The sequence below is a fragment of the Mobula hypostoma genome, chromosome 3 (genome assembly GCF_963921235.1).
Source record: "Mobula hypostoma chromosome 3, sMobHyp1.1, whole genome shotgun sequence".
Classification (NCBI taxonomy): Eukaryota; Metazoa; Chordata; class Chondrichthyes; order Myliobatiformes; family Myliobatidae; genus Mobula; species Mobula hypostoma.
In genome coordinates, this window is record NC_086099.1 from 35,460,990 (window position 1) to 35,479,018 (window position 18,029).

At 40.2% G+C, this 18,029-nt stretch overlaps 1 protein-coding gene across 5 annotated transcripts in view; it reads left to right on the forward strand.

Annotated features, from left to right (window-relative positions):
- LOC134343935 (protein unc-13 homolog B-like) overlaps positions 1-18,029 on the forward strand; it is a 519,229-nt gene that overhangs the window by 149,361 nt on the left and 351,839 nt on the right. For 3 of the 5 annotated variants that reach the window (XM_063042887.1, XM_063042890.1, XM_063042889.1), the window contains exon 3: positions 16,423-16,522. In XM_063042887.1, coding sequence (XP_062898957.1) covers positions 16,423-16,522 — 100 coding nt within the window. The other 2 variants (XM_063042888.1, XM_063042891.1) reach the window with 2 other exon arrangements.

Consider the following 18,029-nt stretch of genomic DNA (forward strand, 5'->3'; position numbering starts at 1 on the left):
GCTTTCTCTCATAATCTTTTTTCCCTTTCCTAATTAAGCCTTTTGTCCTTCTCTGCTGGACTCTGAATTTCTCCCAGTCCTCAGGTGTGCCGCTTTTTCTGGCTAATTTGTATGTTTCTTCTTTGGAGTTGATACTATCCCTAATTTCCCTTGTCAGCCACTGGTGCACTACCTTCCCTGGTTTATTCTTTTGCCAAACTGGGATGAACAATTGTTGTAGTTCATCCATGCGACCTTTCAATGCTTGCCATTGCATATCCACCGTCAACCCTTTAAGTATCATTTGCCAGTCTATCTTAGCTAATTCATGTCTCATACCTTCAAAGTTACCCTTCTTTAAGTTCAGAACCTTTGTTTCTGAATGAACTATGTCACTCTCCATCTTAATGAGGAACTCCACTATATTATGCTCACTCTTACCCAAGGGGCCTCGCACGACAAGATTGCTATCTAACCCTTCCTCATTACTCAATACCCAGTCTAGAATGGCCTGCTCTCTAGTTGGTTCCTTGACATGTTGGTTCAGAAAACCATCCTGCATGCATTATATTTAAGACAATTCTATCATTGAAAAAATAAATTTACTTTCACTTTTTTTACTCCCAATCCTGAAATTGCACAAAATTTTTCAAGTAATTTTAACTTTAAGTTTACCTTCAGTATAATCGTACCTCAAAGGGATAACACCTAATTTTCTGAAAATCTGAAGTAATATTTTTAAATATTCAAATCAAAATGGGGATGCATTTAATAAAATTGAAAAATATAAGAGGTTATTAATAAACTTGGAAATTGGTTTGTGTAATTACCAGGAGACACAAGAGACGACATAGACTGGAATCTGGAGTGGGTGCGCAGAATCTGTGGCAGGATAGGAATTACTCATGTTTTGGGTTGAAACTCCACCTCCAGACTGCGTGTAGAGGGAAAGATGGATGATTGATGAAGGTAGGCCAAAAAAGGCAGATGGGACCACCCATCTAAGTGGGAATACAAAAGCTACCAGTGCTGTAATCTTTTAAGCAAGGAAGGTGATAATGAGAACCATTCAGGGAAGGATCGACAGTTCAAGGAGGAGAGGGTAAAATTTATCCAGGAGAGGAAGAGGGACAAATGTGGGTGATGTAGAGGTTGGACTGATGGTACCTATCATCTACCTGCCATTGTTTCACCAACTCCAATCTTCTCCTATTGGGCTCCATCTTCTCTTCAATCTTCATGTATGTCAAGTCAAGTCAAATGTATTTATAAAGCACATTTAAAAACAACCCATGTTGACCAAAGTACTGTACAACAGGTAGCTAAAATCTCAAATACAAGAAACACAGATATAAACAACAAGGCACACAGCTGATAGGCATAAAATAAACAACCTAGTCATTCATTTCCCCTCTCCTATTTATACTGGGTATCTTCTATCTCCACCCTCAGTCTTGATGCAGGGAACATCAGCCACCTCCCAGAAAGACCCTTCTGAACTTCGCCAGCAGATTGTTTGTTGCACAGTGGCCAAATGATTTTTTTGTATGGTGGGAGGTTATATTTAGTGGATATAAAGAAGGATTCTACATACTGCATTTCTAAGGAGAATCAAAATGTGTCAAGGAGTCAAGAAACGTAAGGAATTTAAGAATCTGGAGCAGGAACTCAAATATTGGCCTCTTGCACTTGCTCTCCTCAGTCAGATCGTGGGTAATCAATTCTTGGCCTTGATAACACTTCCTTGCTCTCTACCCAAACCATCTGAATCCTTTTTTTATATGTTTGACAATCTTCACCTTGAGTTCAATTGGTGATTCAGCTTCTATAGATTGGGATAATTTCAAAGGCTATCCACACTTCAAAAGGAAGAAATTTTGATTCCATCTGGATCGGAAATAGGCCATCACTGATTTTGAGTTTCTAATTCTAAGTACCGTCAATCTGTTAGTACCCTTAGAATCTCAGATATCTCACAAAAATCTGGGTGGGAAGAGTTAGACTGATCTTAGACTAGGTCAAAAAATCAGCATAACATCTTGGGCTGAAGGGCCTGTACTGTGCTGTAATATTCTATGGCATGTTCTAAAAATGATCTCTTATTTTGCTATATTCCATTCAGTATAGGCTCAATCTTTCTTTATCAATCCAGAGATCAATTGAATGAACCTTTTCTCTGTTGATCCTTTTCTCCAAAGCCAGCACATCCTCCATTAAATATGGAGACCAACATTGTATGCAAAGTAGTATTAAAACTTTAATTGTATGCTTCATTTCCTTGCTATATTAAACTTCATTAGGTTTCCTAATTAATTGCCGTAGCTGGATGCTGGCTTTTTCATTCTGGTCAAGATGTGGCGAACTATAATCTCTGCCGAGGTCGTGGCTCAAACAGTTGTTTTTTAGGTTCTCAGGGACGATTTTAGGGACAGAGGGGAGTTGGGAACCAGACTGGAGGCCTCCGCTCTGCATTCGAAGGGCAGTGGCATGGGCATATGACAAAGGACATTTGTGGTTAGATGACGGGCTAGCAGACCAGTGAGGATGAGGGTTGGTTCCCCCTCCGGTCAGCGAATAATCAGCAGTTCTGGGACTGGATTTCTGTGCAGGCAGGTGGAACGAGGGCTGGTGACACCCTAGTTGCCAAAGACTGGAGTTCGAGGCCTAGTGTTTGGAGTCCTGGTCATCGGAGAATCTGGATTATGAGGCTTGGATGGAGTACAGGGTCCTCATTCATTGTCATTATTGAGTCCTGGATCTGTACCACAAATCAGGGTCCAAAGGGTCATTGGAAATCTGGAGGTTGAGGCTCTGAGTCTGTGAGTTCACTGAGGAAGTCAAAGGCCCAATGTTTGAGAATTTGTGAATCCGCTGGAGGCCAATGGTGGCCTGTTCTGGGGTTGGAGGACTGTCTGTATGTCTGTGCATGGCTGCGTAGGGAGGAACAGGGCTTTGTCTGCTGTTGTTATTTGGTTGTTATTGCTGTTGCTTGTGTTTCGTGAACATGGTTGGCATGCTATGTTGGTGTCAGAATGTGTGGTGATATTTGTGGGTTGCCCCCAGCACCTCCTTGGTTGAGTTGGTTGCTAATAAAAATGACATGTTTCAGTGTATAGTGTTGGCGCATGGCCAAGTGGTTGAGGTGTTCGTCTAGTGATTTGAAGGTCCCTAGTTCAAGCCTTGGCTGAGGCAGCGTGTGTGTCCTTGAGCAAGGCACTTAACCACACATTGTTCTGCGACGACACCGGTGCCAAGTTGTATGAGTCCGAATGCCCTTCCCTTGGACAACATTGGTGGCGTGGAGAGGGGAGACTTGCAGCATGGGCAACTGCCGATCTTCCATACAACCTTGCCCAGGCCTGCACCCTGGAAACCTTCCAAGGTGCAAATCCATGGTCTCATGAGACTAACGGATGCCTATAAAATTTCAGTGTATGTTTCAGTGCAAATGTGATAAGTAAATGAATATGAATCTGAATCTGAATTTTATATTTCAGGTACCAGGACCCCTCTGCTCACTGCAGATGCCTTTGTACTACAGCATTTTGATGTGCCACTTTGCTGAAATAATAGTTTGCATTTTCATTCTTTTTTCAAGTTTATTTTCCTATGTTAAAAACTTTGTCCACTCCTTTAGCCTACCTACCCCAATTATAGTTTCTTTACTTTCTCACCATTTTGGGAATATAGGAACAGAAATTGAAAGGACATTAAAAAAAATATATAACATAAGCAAACAATACAATGAGATCCTTTTCTATAAAAGGCGAGAAGGGGACGTGTTAAATTCAGTTCCGGTATATTGCTTATTTATTTCGGAAACCTGAGATGGTCCTCATAGAATATTTTAAAACACTGAATGAGTCACCCACAAATCCAAAAGGGAAGTTGGTTATATGTCTTTGCCCAAAGAGTGGTGAAATAGTGGAACTGTTTATCACAGGGAATCACTAAGACAAGCAGAATAAATGCTGTTTAAGGAGAACCAAGATTGATTATGACAAAGAGTGGAATAGAAGTATATGCATCCATCAAAGTGCAGAGAAGGTGAACTACTAACAACTATTAAAGTTCAAAGTAAAATTTATTATCAGAGTACAAATGTATCACTACATACAATCCTGAAATTCTTTTACCATGGGCATACTTAGCAAGTCTATAGAACAGTAACTGTAAACTTTAAACATCAGGAACTGTAAACAAACTGTATGAATGCAGATATAAATAAATAGCAATATATAATAAGCATGAAATAACAAGATTAAAGAGTCCTTAAATGAGTATAGTTATCCCCTTTTGTTCAAGAGTCTGATGGTTGTGGGGTAGTAACTGTTATGGAACCTGGTGGTGCAAGCCCTGAGGCACCTGTACCTTCTACCTGCAGTAGCAAGAAAAGAGCATGGCCTGGGTGATGAGGATCTTTGATTATGGATACTGGTTTTCTATGGCAAAGTTTCATGTAGATGTGCTCAATAATTGGGAGGGTTTTACCCCTGATATACTGGGTATATCCTTTTTAGGATTTTCCGCTCAAAAGCATTGGGTGTTCCCTTACCAGGCCATAATGCAGCCAGTCAGCTTACTTCACACCATACTTCTATAGAAGTTTGCCGAGGTTTTTGATAACATGCTGAATCTCCGCAGACTCCTGAGGAAGTAGAGACGCTGTTGTGCGTCCTTCACAATTATATTTATATGATGGGTCCAGGACAGGTCCCCTGAGGTAGTGATGCCCAGGAATTTAAATTTACTGATCTTCTCCACCTCTGAACCTCTGATGATTACTGGCTCATGGACCTCTGGCTTTCTTCTACTGCAGCCTGTAGTCTACTATCTATCTATCTATATATTACCCATTTTTAGCAGGAGTTCTTCTGAAACTGGTAATCATGCCTATGATCCCTTGGCCTCAACAATTCAGATGCCCAAAAGCTAATGACTCAATCCTTGACTCTGATTTTTGCCTCTCTTTCTCTCTCTTTTTTTCTTTGCGAACTCCCATAACCTAAAGTCTTCCAGATGGACGTCTTAAGGAACTCCAGCTTTAGACTGAACTGTGCGTTATCCTTATATCCTTGTCTTTTCATTTTTAACCTTACAATTTGCTGAGTTTGTATTGGCTGAACAATATTCACAAGTATCTATATCTATCTATCTATCTATATATATATATAGCTTCCTTTATCACTAGCAGAACAGATTTAAAATAAAAAGCGTCAAGTAGTATACAAGGTGCAGGCTGCATCATCTTTTCACATTCAACATGTTCATATGTAAATTTTAATATAAATTTTAAGCAAATCTGTGTGGAAATATTTTTAAAATATTCAATTATGACAAACACTGTTTTAAAATGTACATGAGAAAGAGATTCTGCAAAGGCCGCAAGTTTGAATTAGAAAGGGAGAAAAAAATGCTGGAAATACACCACAAGTCTCATAACCAAAAAAGATTTTGGATGTAAACTCATTCTTTTGAAGAGGATGCAATGAATGAATTCTGTAGAACTTAATGCTATATTATAAACAGGGGCAACATTTGCTGTGTTGCATCAGTTGGTTATTTTGGTGCTCATGTTATTGAGCTGAGATTATTTCAACAAGCCCTTCATATTTACTTATCATGAATAAAATATGGTGGAGTTAAGAGCATTTTAATTAATATATTTCATTTATTATTATTAATTCAGCTACATTTTGCAATGTATGCTCATTTTTCAATTTAAAATTTCAGTGTGAATTTTTAACATTTAATTTAATAAGTCATGAAATTGGAAATCTAGATCACTTAAGATTTGAAATTCTTCTTGTGTAGAGTAACAGTTTTGATAAAGCAGCTGCAACTCAGTCATATATTTCAGTTTAAATACAAGGTTCAGATTTGGCACTGGAATATGACTATAGAAAATCACTTGTGTGATCGTTAACAGTGGTTCAGGTGGCCTACTCCAGTGATCCCATGATTATCTACATTATCTCAAATTTTAACCAGTTAGTTGGATCTGGGGTAATGATTTTCATTGGAAGTAGACAGGATTATAGAAACATAGAAAACTTATAGCACAATACAGGCCTTTTAGCCCACAATGCTGTGCCGAACATCACTTACTTTAGAAATTACCTAGGGTTACCCATAGCTCTCTACTTTTCTAAGCTCCATGTACCTATCCAGGAGTCTCTTAAAAGACCCTATCGTATCCGCCTCCACCACCGTCGCCAGCAGCCTATTCCATGTACTCACCACTCTCTGCGTAAAAAAAAAACTTAGCCCCGACGTCTCCTCTGTACCTACTTCCAAGCATCTTAAAACTGTGCTCTTTCATGTTAGCCATTTCAGCCCTGGGAAAAAGCCTCTGACTATCCACACGATCAATGCCTCTCATCATCTTGTACACCTCTATCAGGTCACCTCTCATCCTCCATCGCTCCAAGAAGAAAAAGCTGAGTTCACTCAACCTATTCTCATAAGGCATGCTCCCCAATCCAGGCAACAACCTTGTAAATCTCCTCTGTACCCTTTCTATGGTTTTCACATCCTTCCTGTAGTGTGGTGACCAGAACTGAGCACAGTACTCCAAGTGGAGTCTGACCAGGGTCCTATAAAGCTGCAACATTACCTCTCGGCTCTTAAACTCAATCCCAAAGTTGATGAAGGCCAATGCACCATATGCCTTCTTAACCACAGAGTCAACATGCGCAGCAGCTTTAAGTGTCCTATGGACTCGGACCCCAAGATCCCTCTGATCCTCCACACTGCCAAGAGTCTTGCCATTAATACTATATTCTGCCATCACATTTGACCTTCCAAAATGAACCACCTCACACTTATCTGGGTTGAACTCCATCTGCCGCTTCTCAGCCCAGTTTTGCATCCTATCACTGTCCCGCTGTAACCTCTGACAGCCTTCCACACTATCCACAACACCCCCAATCTTTGTGTCATCAGCAAATTTACTAACCTATCCCTCCACTTCCTCATCCAGGTCATTTATAAAAATCCCGAAGAGAAGGGGTCCCAGAACAGATCCCTGAAGCACACCACTGGTCACTGGCCTCTGTGCAGAATATGACCTCTTTACCTTCTGTGGACAAGCCAATTCTAGATCCACAATGCAAGATCCCCTTGGATCCCATGCCTCCTTACTTTCTCAATAAGCCTTGCATGGGGTACCTTATTGAATACCTTGCTGAAATCCATATACACTACATCTACTACTCTACCTTTGTCGATGTGTTTAGTCACATCCTCAAAAAATTCGATCAGGCTCGTAAGGCATAAACTGCCTTTGACAAAGCCATGCTGACTATTCCTAATCATATTATGCCTCTCCAAATGTTCATAAATCCTGCCTCTTAGGATCTTTTCCATCAACTTACCAACCACTGAAGTAAGTCTCACTGGTCTATAATATATATTATATTATATTAGATTAGATTAGATTACATTATGAGGACACTCAGTCCTCGTTTATTGTCATTTAGAAATGCATGGTCACTGTCTATTTCGAAATGATACAATGTTCCTCCAGAGTGATATCACAAAAAAAACAAGACAAACCAAAGATTAACACTGACAAGACCACATAATTATAACATATTGTTACAGCAGTGCAAAGCAATACCATAATTTGATAAAGAGCAGACCATGGGAACGGTAATAAAAGTCTCAAAGATCCAATCGACTCCCGATAGTCCCCGATAGCAGGCGACAGAAGGGAGAAACTCTCTCTGCCATAAACCTCCAGGCACCGACAACTGTCGATGCAATGGAAGCACCTGACCACAGCCGACTCTGAGTCCGTCCAAAAACTTGAGCCTCTGACCAGCCCTTCGACACCGAGCACTATCTCTGCCGAGCGCTTTGACCCCGTCCCGGCCACCGAACAACAAGCAAGGCTGAGGATTCGGGGCCTTCCCCTCCGGAGATTCTGGATCACACAGTAACAGCGGCAGCGAAAAAGGCATTTCAGAAGTTTCTCCAGATGTTCCTCCGTTTTCTCACGTCTGTCTCCATCAAATCAGGATTGTGCACAACACCCTACTTAACAGATTATAGATATCATTCACCAGAGTGGCCGCGCAAGATGCGTCGCGTCACCATCTTCTCCTCCTCCTCTTTCATAAATCATAAATAAGTTGGTTATGTCATTGCCTTCAGCAGGGAAGCTGTTGTGCATTCGCAGGTAATCAAAGTTTGTCAGAAAGCATTCCTGAGTTACAGGAGTTATTTTGATGGCTACATTTTTTCATCAAAATTTTCACTTTTCTTTGTACTTGTAGTTCGATGACAGCAGTTTCAATCCACACCCTAAACCATTTCTCCTCTCCAACATATCCCACTCACTGTGAACTTGGCAGATGAAACTCCCTAGCCTGAACTAGCCTAGCCACTCAGGCTTCAGCTCAGAGATGGTCATTTGCAACTTTTGATGACTTCAGAGGAGTAGCTGATTGATGGCAGCAGACAAAGTCAGAGACTTGTGCTGCTTATTCATCTGCCCTTACTTACCATTTCCCCACTCTCTGAAATCCCAGGAGAGAGAAGTATATTTCGTACATAAATATTTAGCCTTTTAATTTATTAACAAAGGACAGATGTACAAATATTACATTGAGTTATTTTTGTTGTGAGTAAAAAATAATCCATTTAAATTTTGATTTTCTCCTCCTTCATTTTTATGAAGTGTTTTGGGCTGAACCTATTTCACCAACTTCGTGTGTGTAATCAATATCATTTATGTTTTAATAATCAAAGGTGATCTTTAATTATCTTTGTAATTGCATGATTAGTTCTGCAACAAGTTTCACTCTTCAAATATATACCTACAAAGTAATATCTTAAAGCTGCATATACAAACGTAATTACAAGAAGCATCACAAAGTGACTAAAGCTGCAGCATTCGTGACATTTGAGGGGCAAAATGTAATATTGGACTGAGAAATGTGTTTGTTCTTTAATGATGGACTCAAGCTGAGTGTTAATATCAGATTGTGAAGTGGGAACATCTGAAAAGTAAGGGATTATAGAATTAGAAAATAGGTTTACACAGAGAGGCCAAAATATTTCACTCTGCATGCACCTTTTCGCATAGCAGCATTGTTAGTCCCACCCTCCTGCTCAGTCTTCATAAACTTGCAGTTTTTTCACATGTAATTTATCAATTAGCTTTGATAGAGTTACTATATATAATCCTTTCATAAAATGCATTGTGAATCATAATCACCTGCTGCAAAAAAAAACTCATACTGTCGCCAGTTCTTTGCCATAACCCTGCCGTGTGATCAATGACTTTGTTTTTAGATATTGGAAATCTTGGTCAAACTCCTTTTATAATTTTAAATATTACTATCAATTCTTCTTTTAGCCTTTTCTATTCCACAAACTACCTCAGTTTCTCCCACTTATTCATAAAACTGTGATTTTTTTTTCTTGTGAATCAGGCTAGTAATTCTGTACACTTGTGTTCTCTGCAAAGCCAGGACGTAATCTTCATTTTAACTGTAACATTAAAGATGATTGTTGATACCTTCAAATTTTTTGTAATACAGGAACACATACAGGCACCGAGACTGCTGTTGATTGAAGAATGCTTTTGGTTTCATAAGCGGAATCAAAACGAAGAGGAGTCCAATTCAGCTTGTATGGCTGAATTGAAGAATTGTGATGGGCTTAATGATGCACTGAGAGATCACTTAGTTTGTGGAATCTTACAAGAGAGCATTCAAAACTGTTACAAACTGAAGCACAACTTGCATTTAAAAGAGCAGTTGTAATCATTGTATCAATTGAAACCGCATCCAGAGACACAATAGTGTTGCTCTCAGGAATGAAAGTGAGCACGAACAAAATTGCAACGCTGGGCAGAAACCAGCCTGGCCAAACTAATTATGGTACCATTGTGGCAAGGGCTCACATACCAAACCAATGCAAGTTTAAAGACAAATCTTGCAGAAAATGCAACAAATTAGGGCACATTAAAAGAGTATGTTGGGCAGACAAAATAAATGGACTGCACAGGGAAGAGAAAAAAATAAAAAGTCAAATTGCAGTTTCAAAAATAAAGCACTAATCTGTATGCTGTTGAAAAGTCTAATGATGTTGAGAGTGACACAGGACTGAGTAGCCTTGAGATCTGCAAAGTGAAGGCTAACAAGAGATAAGCAATATAGCTTACACCAGAAGTGAACGGCAAGTTAACTCAAATGAACTTGGATACTGGTTTGGCTGTTTCAGTCATTCCAGAAAATGACTTTGAATGGCATTTCAAAGATAATGAACTGAAGCCTGCAGATATCTAACTAAGAACTTATATTGAAGAAAAGATAACTGCTGTGGAAATGACACTTGTAACAGTGAAATACAACAACTGACAAGCCACATTGGTCTTGTATGTGGTAAAAACAAGAGGACAAGCATTGTGGGGGCATGATTAGCTGAGACAACTACAACTTGATCCATCCACCATCTGCATGCCACAGAGTCAACTGAAAGTGAATGAAGAAAGGTACTCAGTGACACACCAGTGTTTGAGGATGGCACTGGAAAACTCAAACATATCAAGGGCAAAATAGTTTTAAATGACAAAGCCATGTCATATTATATTAAGTCCTTCCAGATCCTTATACCATCCGTGATAAAGTAGCCAGTGAGTTAGATCGCGTGGACCTTTCCAAGGTTGAGTGGATCTCAGGAATAACATCAGTCATCTCAGTAGCTAAGAAAGATGGGTCTGTCAGAATCCGCGATGATTTTAACGTCAACAACCCAGAACTGTAAGTAGATCAATACTCTCTGCGCAGTTTAGAGGATATTTTATCAAATCTTTCTGGAGGGAAACACCTAAGCAAATTAGACTCAACTGAGGCCTACCTACAGATGGAGATGGAAGAAGAGTCCAAAGTGTTTCTCACCATAAGCACTCACAAAGTGTTTTCTTGCTACAGTGGCCTTATTTTTGGAGTAGCATCTGCACCTGAACTCTAGCAGAAAGTTATAGATTAGGTGCTGCAAGGCTGCCCAGGCAATCAGTGGTACTCATCATGGTTATCAGTGGGAATGGCAAGGAACATGGCCAAAGTCTCAGGACAGTGTTAAAAAGATTACAAGATTATGGGTTCAGGGCACGATGTGACAAGTGTGTTTGTTAAACCAAGCATCATTTCCTATGGTCACACCATTCACGAACACAAGAATTACACGTGGGCTGAGAAAATTCAAGCAATGGTGGATGCCTCAAAGTCAAAGGATGTGACACAATTGTGGTATCTTTAAGGATTTGTCATTTATTATGACAGATTCCTGCCAAACTTGGCTACTTAACTCCATCCCTTGAACTCATTACTACAGATGGGGAATAAATGGTAATGGACAAAGCAGTGTGAGGTGGCTTTCCAAAAGGCAAGTGAACTGGTGATGTCAGACACTGTACTCACACATTATGATACACATTGTTCAGTGAAGCTTGTGTGTGATACCTCGCCTTATGGTATAGGTACAGTCATGTCACATTTTATGAGTAATGGAAGTGAACGCCCCATAGTCTTTACATCACAATTCCTTAATGCTGCAGAGAAAAATTGCGCACGGATTAACAGAGCGGCCTTGAGACAGGTGTGGTATGTAAAGCATGTAAAATGATGCCTTTTTTCAGTCCACAGAGGGGTGTTCCACTGACAGCAGCACCATGATATAGAGATGGGCTCTGTTTCTTAGAGGATACTCAAGAGGACAACTAAACATGGAAATGCAGATGAATTGTCCTGTTTACCCTTAGAAAAGGAAATAACTGGAACATTTATAAAGAAGATAATCCTCTTGAAGTATTCTCCCCAATGCAAATTGAAAGCCTCCCTATTACAGCAGAGGTGCTCCAAAGGGAAGCCAGAAGCCACCCCACACTGTTTCAGGTCTACATGGCAACCCAAAGTGGCTGGAACGTGTATCAGAAATTCCAGTTTCCCCATTCTCACCACCCCTGGGATGAGCTGCTTTTGACGGGGGTTGCCTAAGTGGCGATTGAGAGTTGTTGTACCATTCAAGCTGACAGCTTAACTGTTGGAGGAGCTACCTGCTGGTAATCTAGGCATGGTCGCCTGGGATAGATCAGCAGATCAAGTAGCTTGCCTAGCACTTGTTGGGATGCCAACACATCAGGAAGATGCCAAGACCAGTGCCTCTCCATCCCTGGGAATGGCCTGCATTGCCCTGGCAAGGATTCATGTGGATTTTGCAGACTATTCATGGACACAAATTTCTTGATTGTAGTGGATACAGCTACAAAAATGTCCAGAAGTGTTCCCAGTAGCCTCCACTACAGCCTCACGCTTTTGATGTGTTGAAAAGCCTCTTCTCAAGGACTGATGTTTCATAACACTTAGTCTTTGACAATGGAGCAGTTTGTTGTGGAACAGTTTCATTCATCCCTGAAAATTAACGGACCAAGATATATTATGACTGTACCCTATCACCCAACTACAAATGGTTTGTTGGAAAGGCTTGTTCAGAGTGTAAAGAATGCACTGTGTACAATGTCAGTAAAACATACTACACTAAATCAGAAACACACTAATTTTCTCTTTGCATATCGCAATGGAGCGCACTCCACAACCATCAACTCAACAGCTGTGCTGTTCTTGAATCATCCTCAATTCCAACCACAAAAAAAAAACAAATTTTCGTGCCATTTGTGAGTGATAATAAACCTGACTCTGATGTGGCTATCTACTGTGGATAGAGAGAGGAATCATGGCTGGGGACAGGGGAAGGATGAGGGGAGGGAGCAGGAAGCACCAGAGAGACATTCTGTAATGATCAATAAGCCAATTGTTTGGAATCAAAAGATCTTGCCTGGTGTCTCGGGGCCGGGTGTGTCTTCCGCGCTGTTCCCCTGCCACTGGTACCCCTTGTCTGACACCCGTCCCACCCCTGCCACAGTGCTTCACCCTCACCATATCCAACATCCTTTGCTCCCATTAGATTTACAAACTCGCTCTCTGCTTCATGTTGACAAATGCAGTACTGTGCAAAAGTCTTAGGCACCCAAGCTATATATGTGCCAAAGACTTTTGCACAGTACTCTATATATGTAACTAGAGAGCAATATGTTACACATTTGAAATGACATACACTCTATATTGAGTTGGAATTTACAGCTAAGCAGGGAGGAATGTAGTGTATTTTATAGTTCAGTAATATTTGTGTTATATTGAAAATACAGCATTTGATTATGCATTCTTTGTTTACATATTTCATCATGGGGTATATGTAAGAAATGCATGAACAACATGTGTCATTACCCCACGACGTAATATGTGAGCACCTTACTAAGAAAAACTAAGTAGACAAGCATCCCAGCTCTTGGGCTTTTCTTTCAATTAGTTTTTGGAGTTACAAAGCATAGCACAAGGGGCATTGTGTGTGGAAGTAAGGGGGATTTGGGGGTTGATGTGTCTGATCTGTTTTGTTTGTTTTTATTTGAGTGGGAGGAGGGATTTGGAGGTCGAAGTACCTATTCCATTTTTGTTCGTTTTTTTTGTGGGGAGGTGGGATTTGGGGGTTGATGATCATGCTATCTTTCTTTTCTTTCTTGGATTCATGGACCTGGAGAATTGAAGAATTTCAGAGTTGTATGCTATGATAATAAATGAACCTTTGAACCTCTGAAGTTTTCATGTACCTTTCCAGGGCACTAATGCAGCCGAACGTAGTATATTGCATACAGTCGTGAATTGTGACATTCAAGAAAGGTTTTGCTTGTATTAGACCTTGTATAAGGTTTTATTAGGTTAATTCTTGGATAGGAGGGGTTGCCATAGCTGTATGAAGAGTGGTTCAGCAAATTATTTTTATGCTTTTTGGAGGGTGAATTTATGTTTTCTTCTGGTGGAGTATTGAGAAATAGGGAGCACAGTTTCTGAGTAAGAAGTTTACCATTTCAGATGGAGATTGGGAGGAAAGTGATTTCACAGAGGACCATGTATCTTTGTGGGAGTGGTGTAGTTGAATGCATTCAAAGTATATACAGGTGTCCCCTGCTTTTCGAATGTTCGCTTTACAAAACCTCACTGTTACGAAAGACCTACATTAGTACCCTGTTTTCGCTTTCAGAAGGTGTTTGCACTGTTACGAAGAAAGGCAGCGCGCGATGAAAAATCAGCGCGCGCCCCGAGCAGCTGCGCTGCCCCGGATTCGGAATGGCATTGCTTTAACGCGTTGTACTGAGCAGCCGTTAGCGAGATGAGTTCTAAGGTGTCGGAAAAGCCTGAAAGAGTAAGGGTGTTACACTTAGCGTAAAACTAGACATAATTAAGTGTTTCGATTGTGGTGAACGAAGCAAGGACAAAGTGAGTTTGGCTTGTGGAAGCTGACGAAGATGATGTTGAAGAGGTTTTGGCATCCCATGACCAAGAACTGATAGATGAAGAGCTGATGCAATTGGGAGAGGAAAGGATAACAATCGAAACTAAATGCAGAAAGTGAAGCAACTGCGTGAGATTTTCACTGCAATGATAAAGTACGACTTTAATTTTGAAAGGGTACGTAGGTTTAGGGGATATTTGCAGGATGGTTTGAGTGCTTACAAATAACTGTATGATAGAAAAATGCGTGAGGCTCAGCAGTCAAGCAAGCCTTCCACATCAGCCACAGCAGACGGCAAACCTTGACCTTCGACATCGAGGCGGGCAGTCATAGGGGAAGATGAGCTGCCTGCCCTGATCGACGATGAGATGACATCCCCGTGTCCCATCACCCCAACACCTGGGCCCCAGACAGATACTGTACCAATTCGCGAAGAACGCAGCGGTAGCCAGGAGGCACACAGCACGTCTTTAAGAAAAAAGCCGAAATAAACATGCTAATTAATTAGGTGCCGCCTAGCACATAATTGTCGGCCCAGATCAGAGGCGATGCAATCGGCAATCGCCTCTGATCTGCTCTGTCATTTATGTGCCGGGCAGCACCTAATTAATTAGCATGTTTATTTCGGCTTTTTTCTTAAAGATGTGCTGGGTGCCTCCCGGCTACCGCTGCGTTCTTCGCGACAATGTATTGGGTCGGCGGCCCGGAGGGTGGGGGTCACTGCACCACCCAGCCGAAATAAACATGCTAATTAATTAGGTGCTGCCCGGCACATAAATGACAGAGCAGATCAGAGGCGATTGCCGATTGCATCGCCTCTGATCTGGGCCGACAATTATGTGCTAGGCGGCACCTAATTAATTAGCATGTTTATTTCGGCTTTTTTCTTAAAGACGTGCTGTCTTTAAGAAGTCTAATACACCATCATCAGTGTGCTCGGTGTTGTTTTCCCAATTCTGGTAAGTGATACTACACTGTACATACATTATTTCTACTTTATATAGGCTGTGTATTTTTACGTGTTATTTGGTAGATTTGGCAGCTTCATAGTTTAAAGGTTACTGGAGAGCGCGTTTATGCCAACAGCGCTTGCGTGAGATTTTCTGCCGAGAGCGCTTGTGTGAGATTTTCGCTACGGAGATCTGTGCAGGCAATCGATGTAGAGAAGTATTTCTACTTTATATAGGCTGTGTATTTATCATATCATTCCTGCTTTTACTATGTGTTACTGTTATTTTAGGTTTTATGTGTTATTTGGCATGATTTGGTAGGTTATTTTTGGGTCTGCGAACGCTCACAAAATTTAATCACATATAAATAAATGGTAATTGCTTCCTTGCATTACGACATTTTGTCTGACGAACCGTTTCATAGGAACGCTCTACCTTCGGATGGCGGGGGAAACCTGTAATACATATAAATATGGGAGAGTTAAGCGATATGAGGAGAGTGTGGAAAAGTAGTGTAGAAGCCAAGATGAGATCAACGTAACCTTTCTGAATGGGTCTGATGTGGTGTACTGTTGGTCCTGTTTCCTATGTTCTTAAGATCTGCTCTGAGAGGTACCCTCTCTCTCTTCTGCTCGGCATCTCAGGAGGTTGGTTAGCAAACTGGACATCCAAATGTGAGAAATAGTGGATTCTAGGATTTCCAGGAACCCACTTGTCTGAAATCCTCAACTTTGATTGTTATCTGAAGACATGGTGGCCTCACCTCTGTTTGACTTTGTAGCCTCATCATGCTCTTCAAGCCATTACTGTCTGTGATTTCCAATTCTGGCAGCTTGGGTATTTTCTTCACTTGCTTTACTCTTAGTGTTTCTCTCTGCATTTGCTGACAAATTTCTGCTCTAAACCATGTTGTATCTCTAACTCACTTAAGACTTCTAAAACACACATTTGCTTGTCTTCCAAATTTTGTTTGATGGCAATATTTTGTAAATGGCTGGCTTATGAAAAATGGCCAATGTTATATTAATGTAAATTATTTGTTGTGATAAAATACCTGCTGGATGTGCAATTAAAATTAAGCTGTTAAAACTTGTATCTGTGCACTTGTATAAAAGAGTCTTTTCTGTTTTGACAGATAAATTTAACACTTATGTAACACTGAAAGTACAGAATGTAAAAAGCACTACAATAGCAGTACGAGGGGACCAGCCTTGTTGGGAGCAGGACTTCATGTTGTAAGTACTGATTTACATTTCAGTTTTGACTTATTTTGGGCAGGCCTTATCCAAATACGAGAAAGAGTGGATTCTAGAATATCCGCGAACGCACTTGTCTGAATTCCAAGACATGGATTGTTATGTTAAGAATGGAGGTGGGCTGATGGTGGCAGAGTTAAGAATGGGTACTTATAAACCTTTTGCAATTAACTTATTTCACAAGAAGTGCAGTAAAAATAAACTGTTGAACACAAATATGATGAATTGCTCCCATGATTCTTAACAATGTCATATTTATGTAAAAATATTCCTTGAGAATATATGTCACTGATAAATTTAGAGCCTGATAATTGCCCGCCAGATGGTAGACTTTGAAGATTACTTTCCTCAATAATCTGGGTCTTAATTTTGAAAACTGAGGACCATGTTCTGAATTGTAACTTAAAACAATTAACATCTTTTTAATTAACTTAGGAATGACAATGCTTGTTGTTTCCTGTTTAAAATGGTGAAATAGTAATATGCCTACAGTTTTACATTACTGGGTTTAATAATTGTTGCAGATCTTGTCCTTTTCCATGGAGTGACAGATGTAGTTGTGAGCCTATTACATCTGTCACAGTGCAGTGCGTTGCTTTGGAAACGGGGTTGGAAATGTAGAAAGCTATAAACTGCTAAGCACCTGCAAAACAACATGGCAGCATAATTTCAGCTTCATTTGTTTTTGAATACATTTCCTAATGCTTTGGTTATTTTTAATAAAAAAATACTTTACTGCAAGAAGTGCTGGTTTATGCCTGATTCCCAAATATAGATTTCTTAATAATGTAACGTGTTGATCTTGACACTTTATCTTAGCTCCCAGAAAATATCATTGGGAAGCAATCATTGAATTCCCTATGTTTTTATTCTTTAAAATCTGTGTTTTGGCATAAAAGCTGAGACTGGGAATTTGGTATATGAAGACAGGCAACCATCCCGAATCTGTGATAGTGTTTTGGGACAGTACTGATGAGTTGCTTGTATAGTTTAAAAGCAAATTTGCATCCCTGCAAATTAATTAGCTCATTAATTGCAAATGTAAACCATAGATAAATTATTTATATGGCATATTATTTAATTTGGAAAATGCACTATTATTTTCTGGAAGTCTCCACTGGGAATTTCACAATCAGCTATTTTAGGAAATTCTAGCTTTGCTGCAATTGGCTTGTGCATTGATACCAAAGTGGCTTGTTAGATGAGCAGCTTGACATAGTCCCATCAAAAATGCTAATTTTTTTTCCATTATGCTCCAAGTAAAATGTGCAGAAGGAATGAACAGGTTATACTAATTTATTTTGCAATGTTTCTGTTTTATTTTAATGAGTGGAACTGAGTGTGTAAGCAAGTGAGCATCACTTCTTTGGCTTGGTTGAGAAGCCTTCTTTCCTCCAACACCGTCAACATTTGACTGTCCTACTAAAGGTGAGAATTCATTCTACCTGATTTATTCCAACATCTGTGGTACTTACAAGGTTGCTCC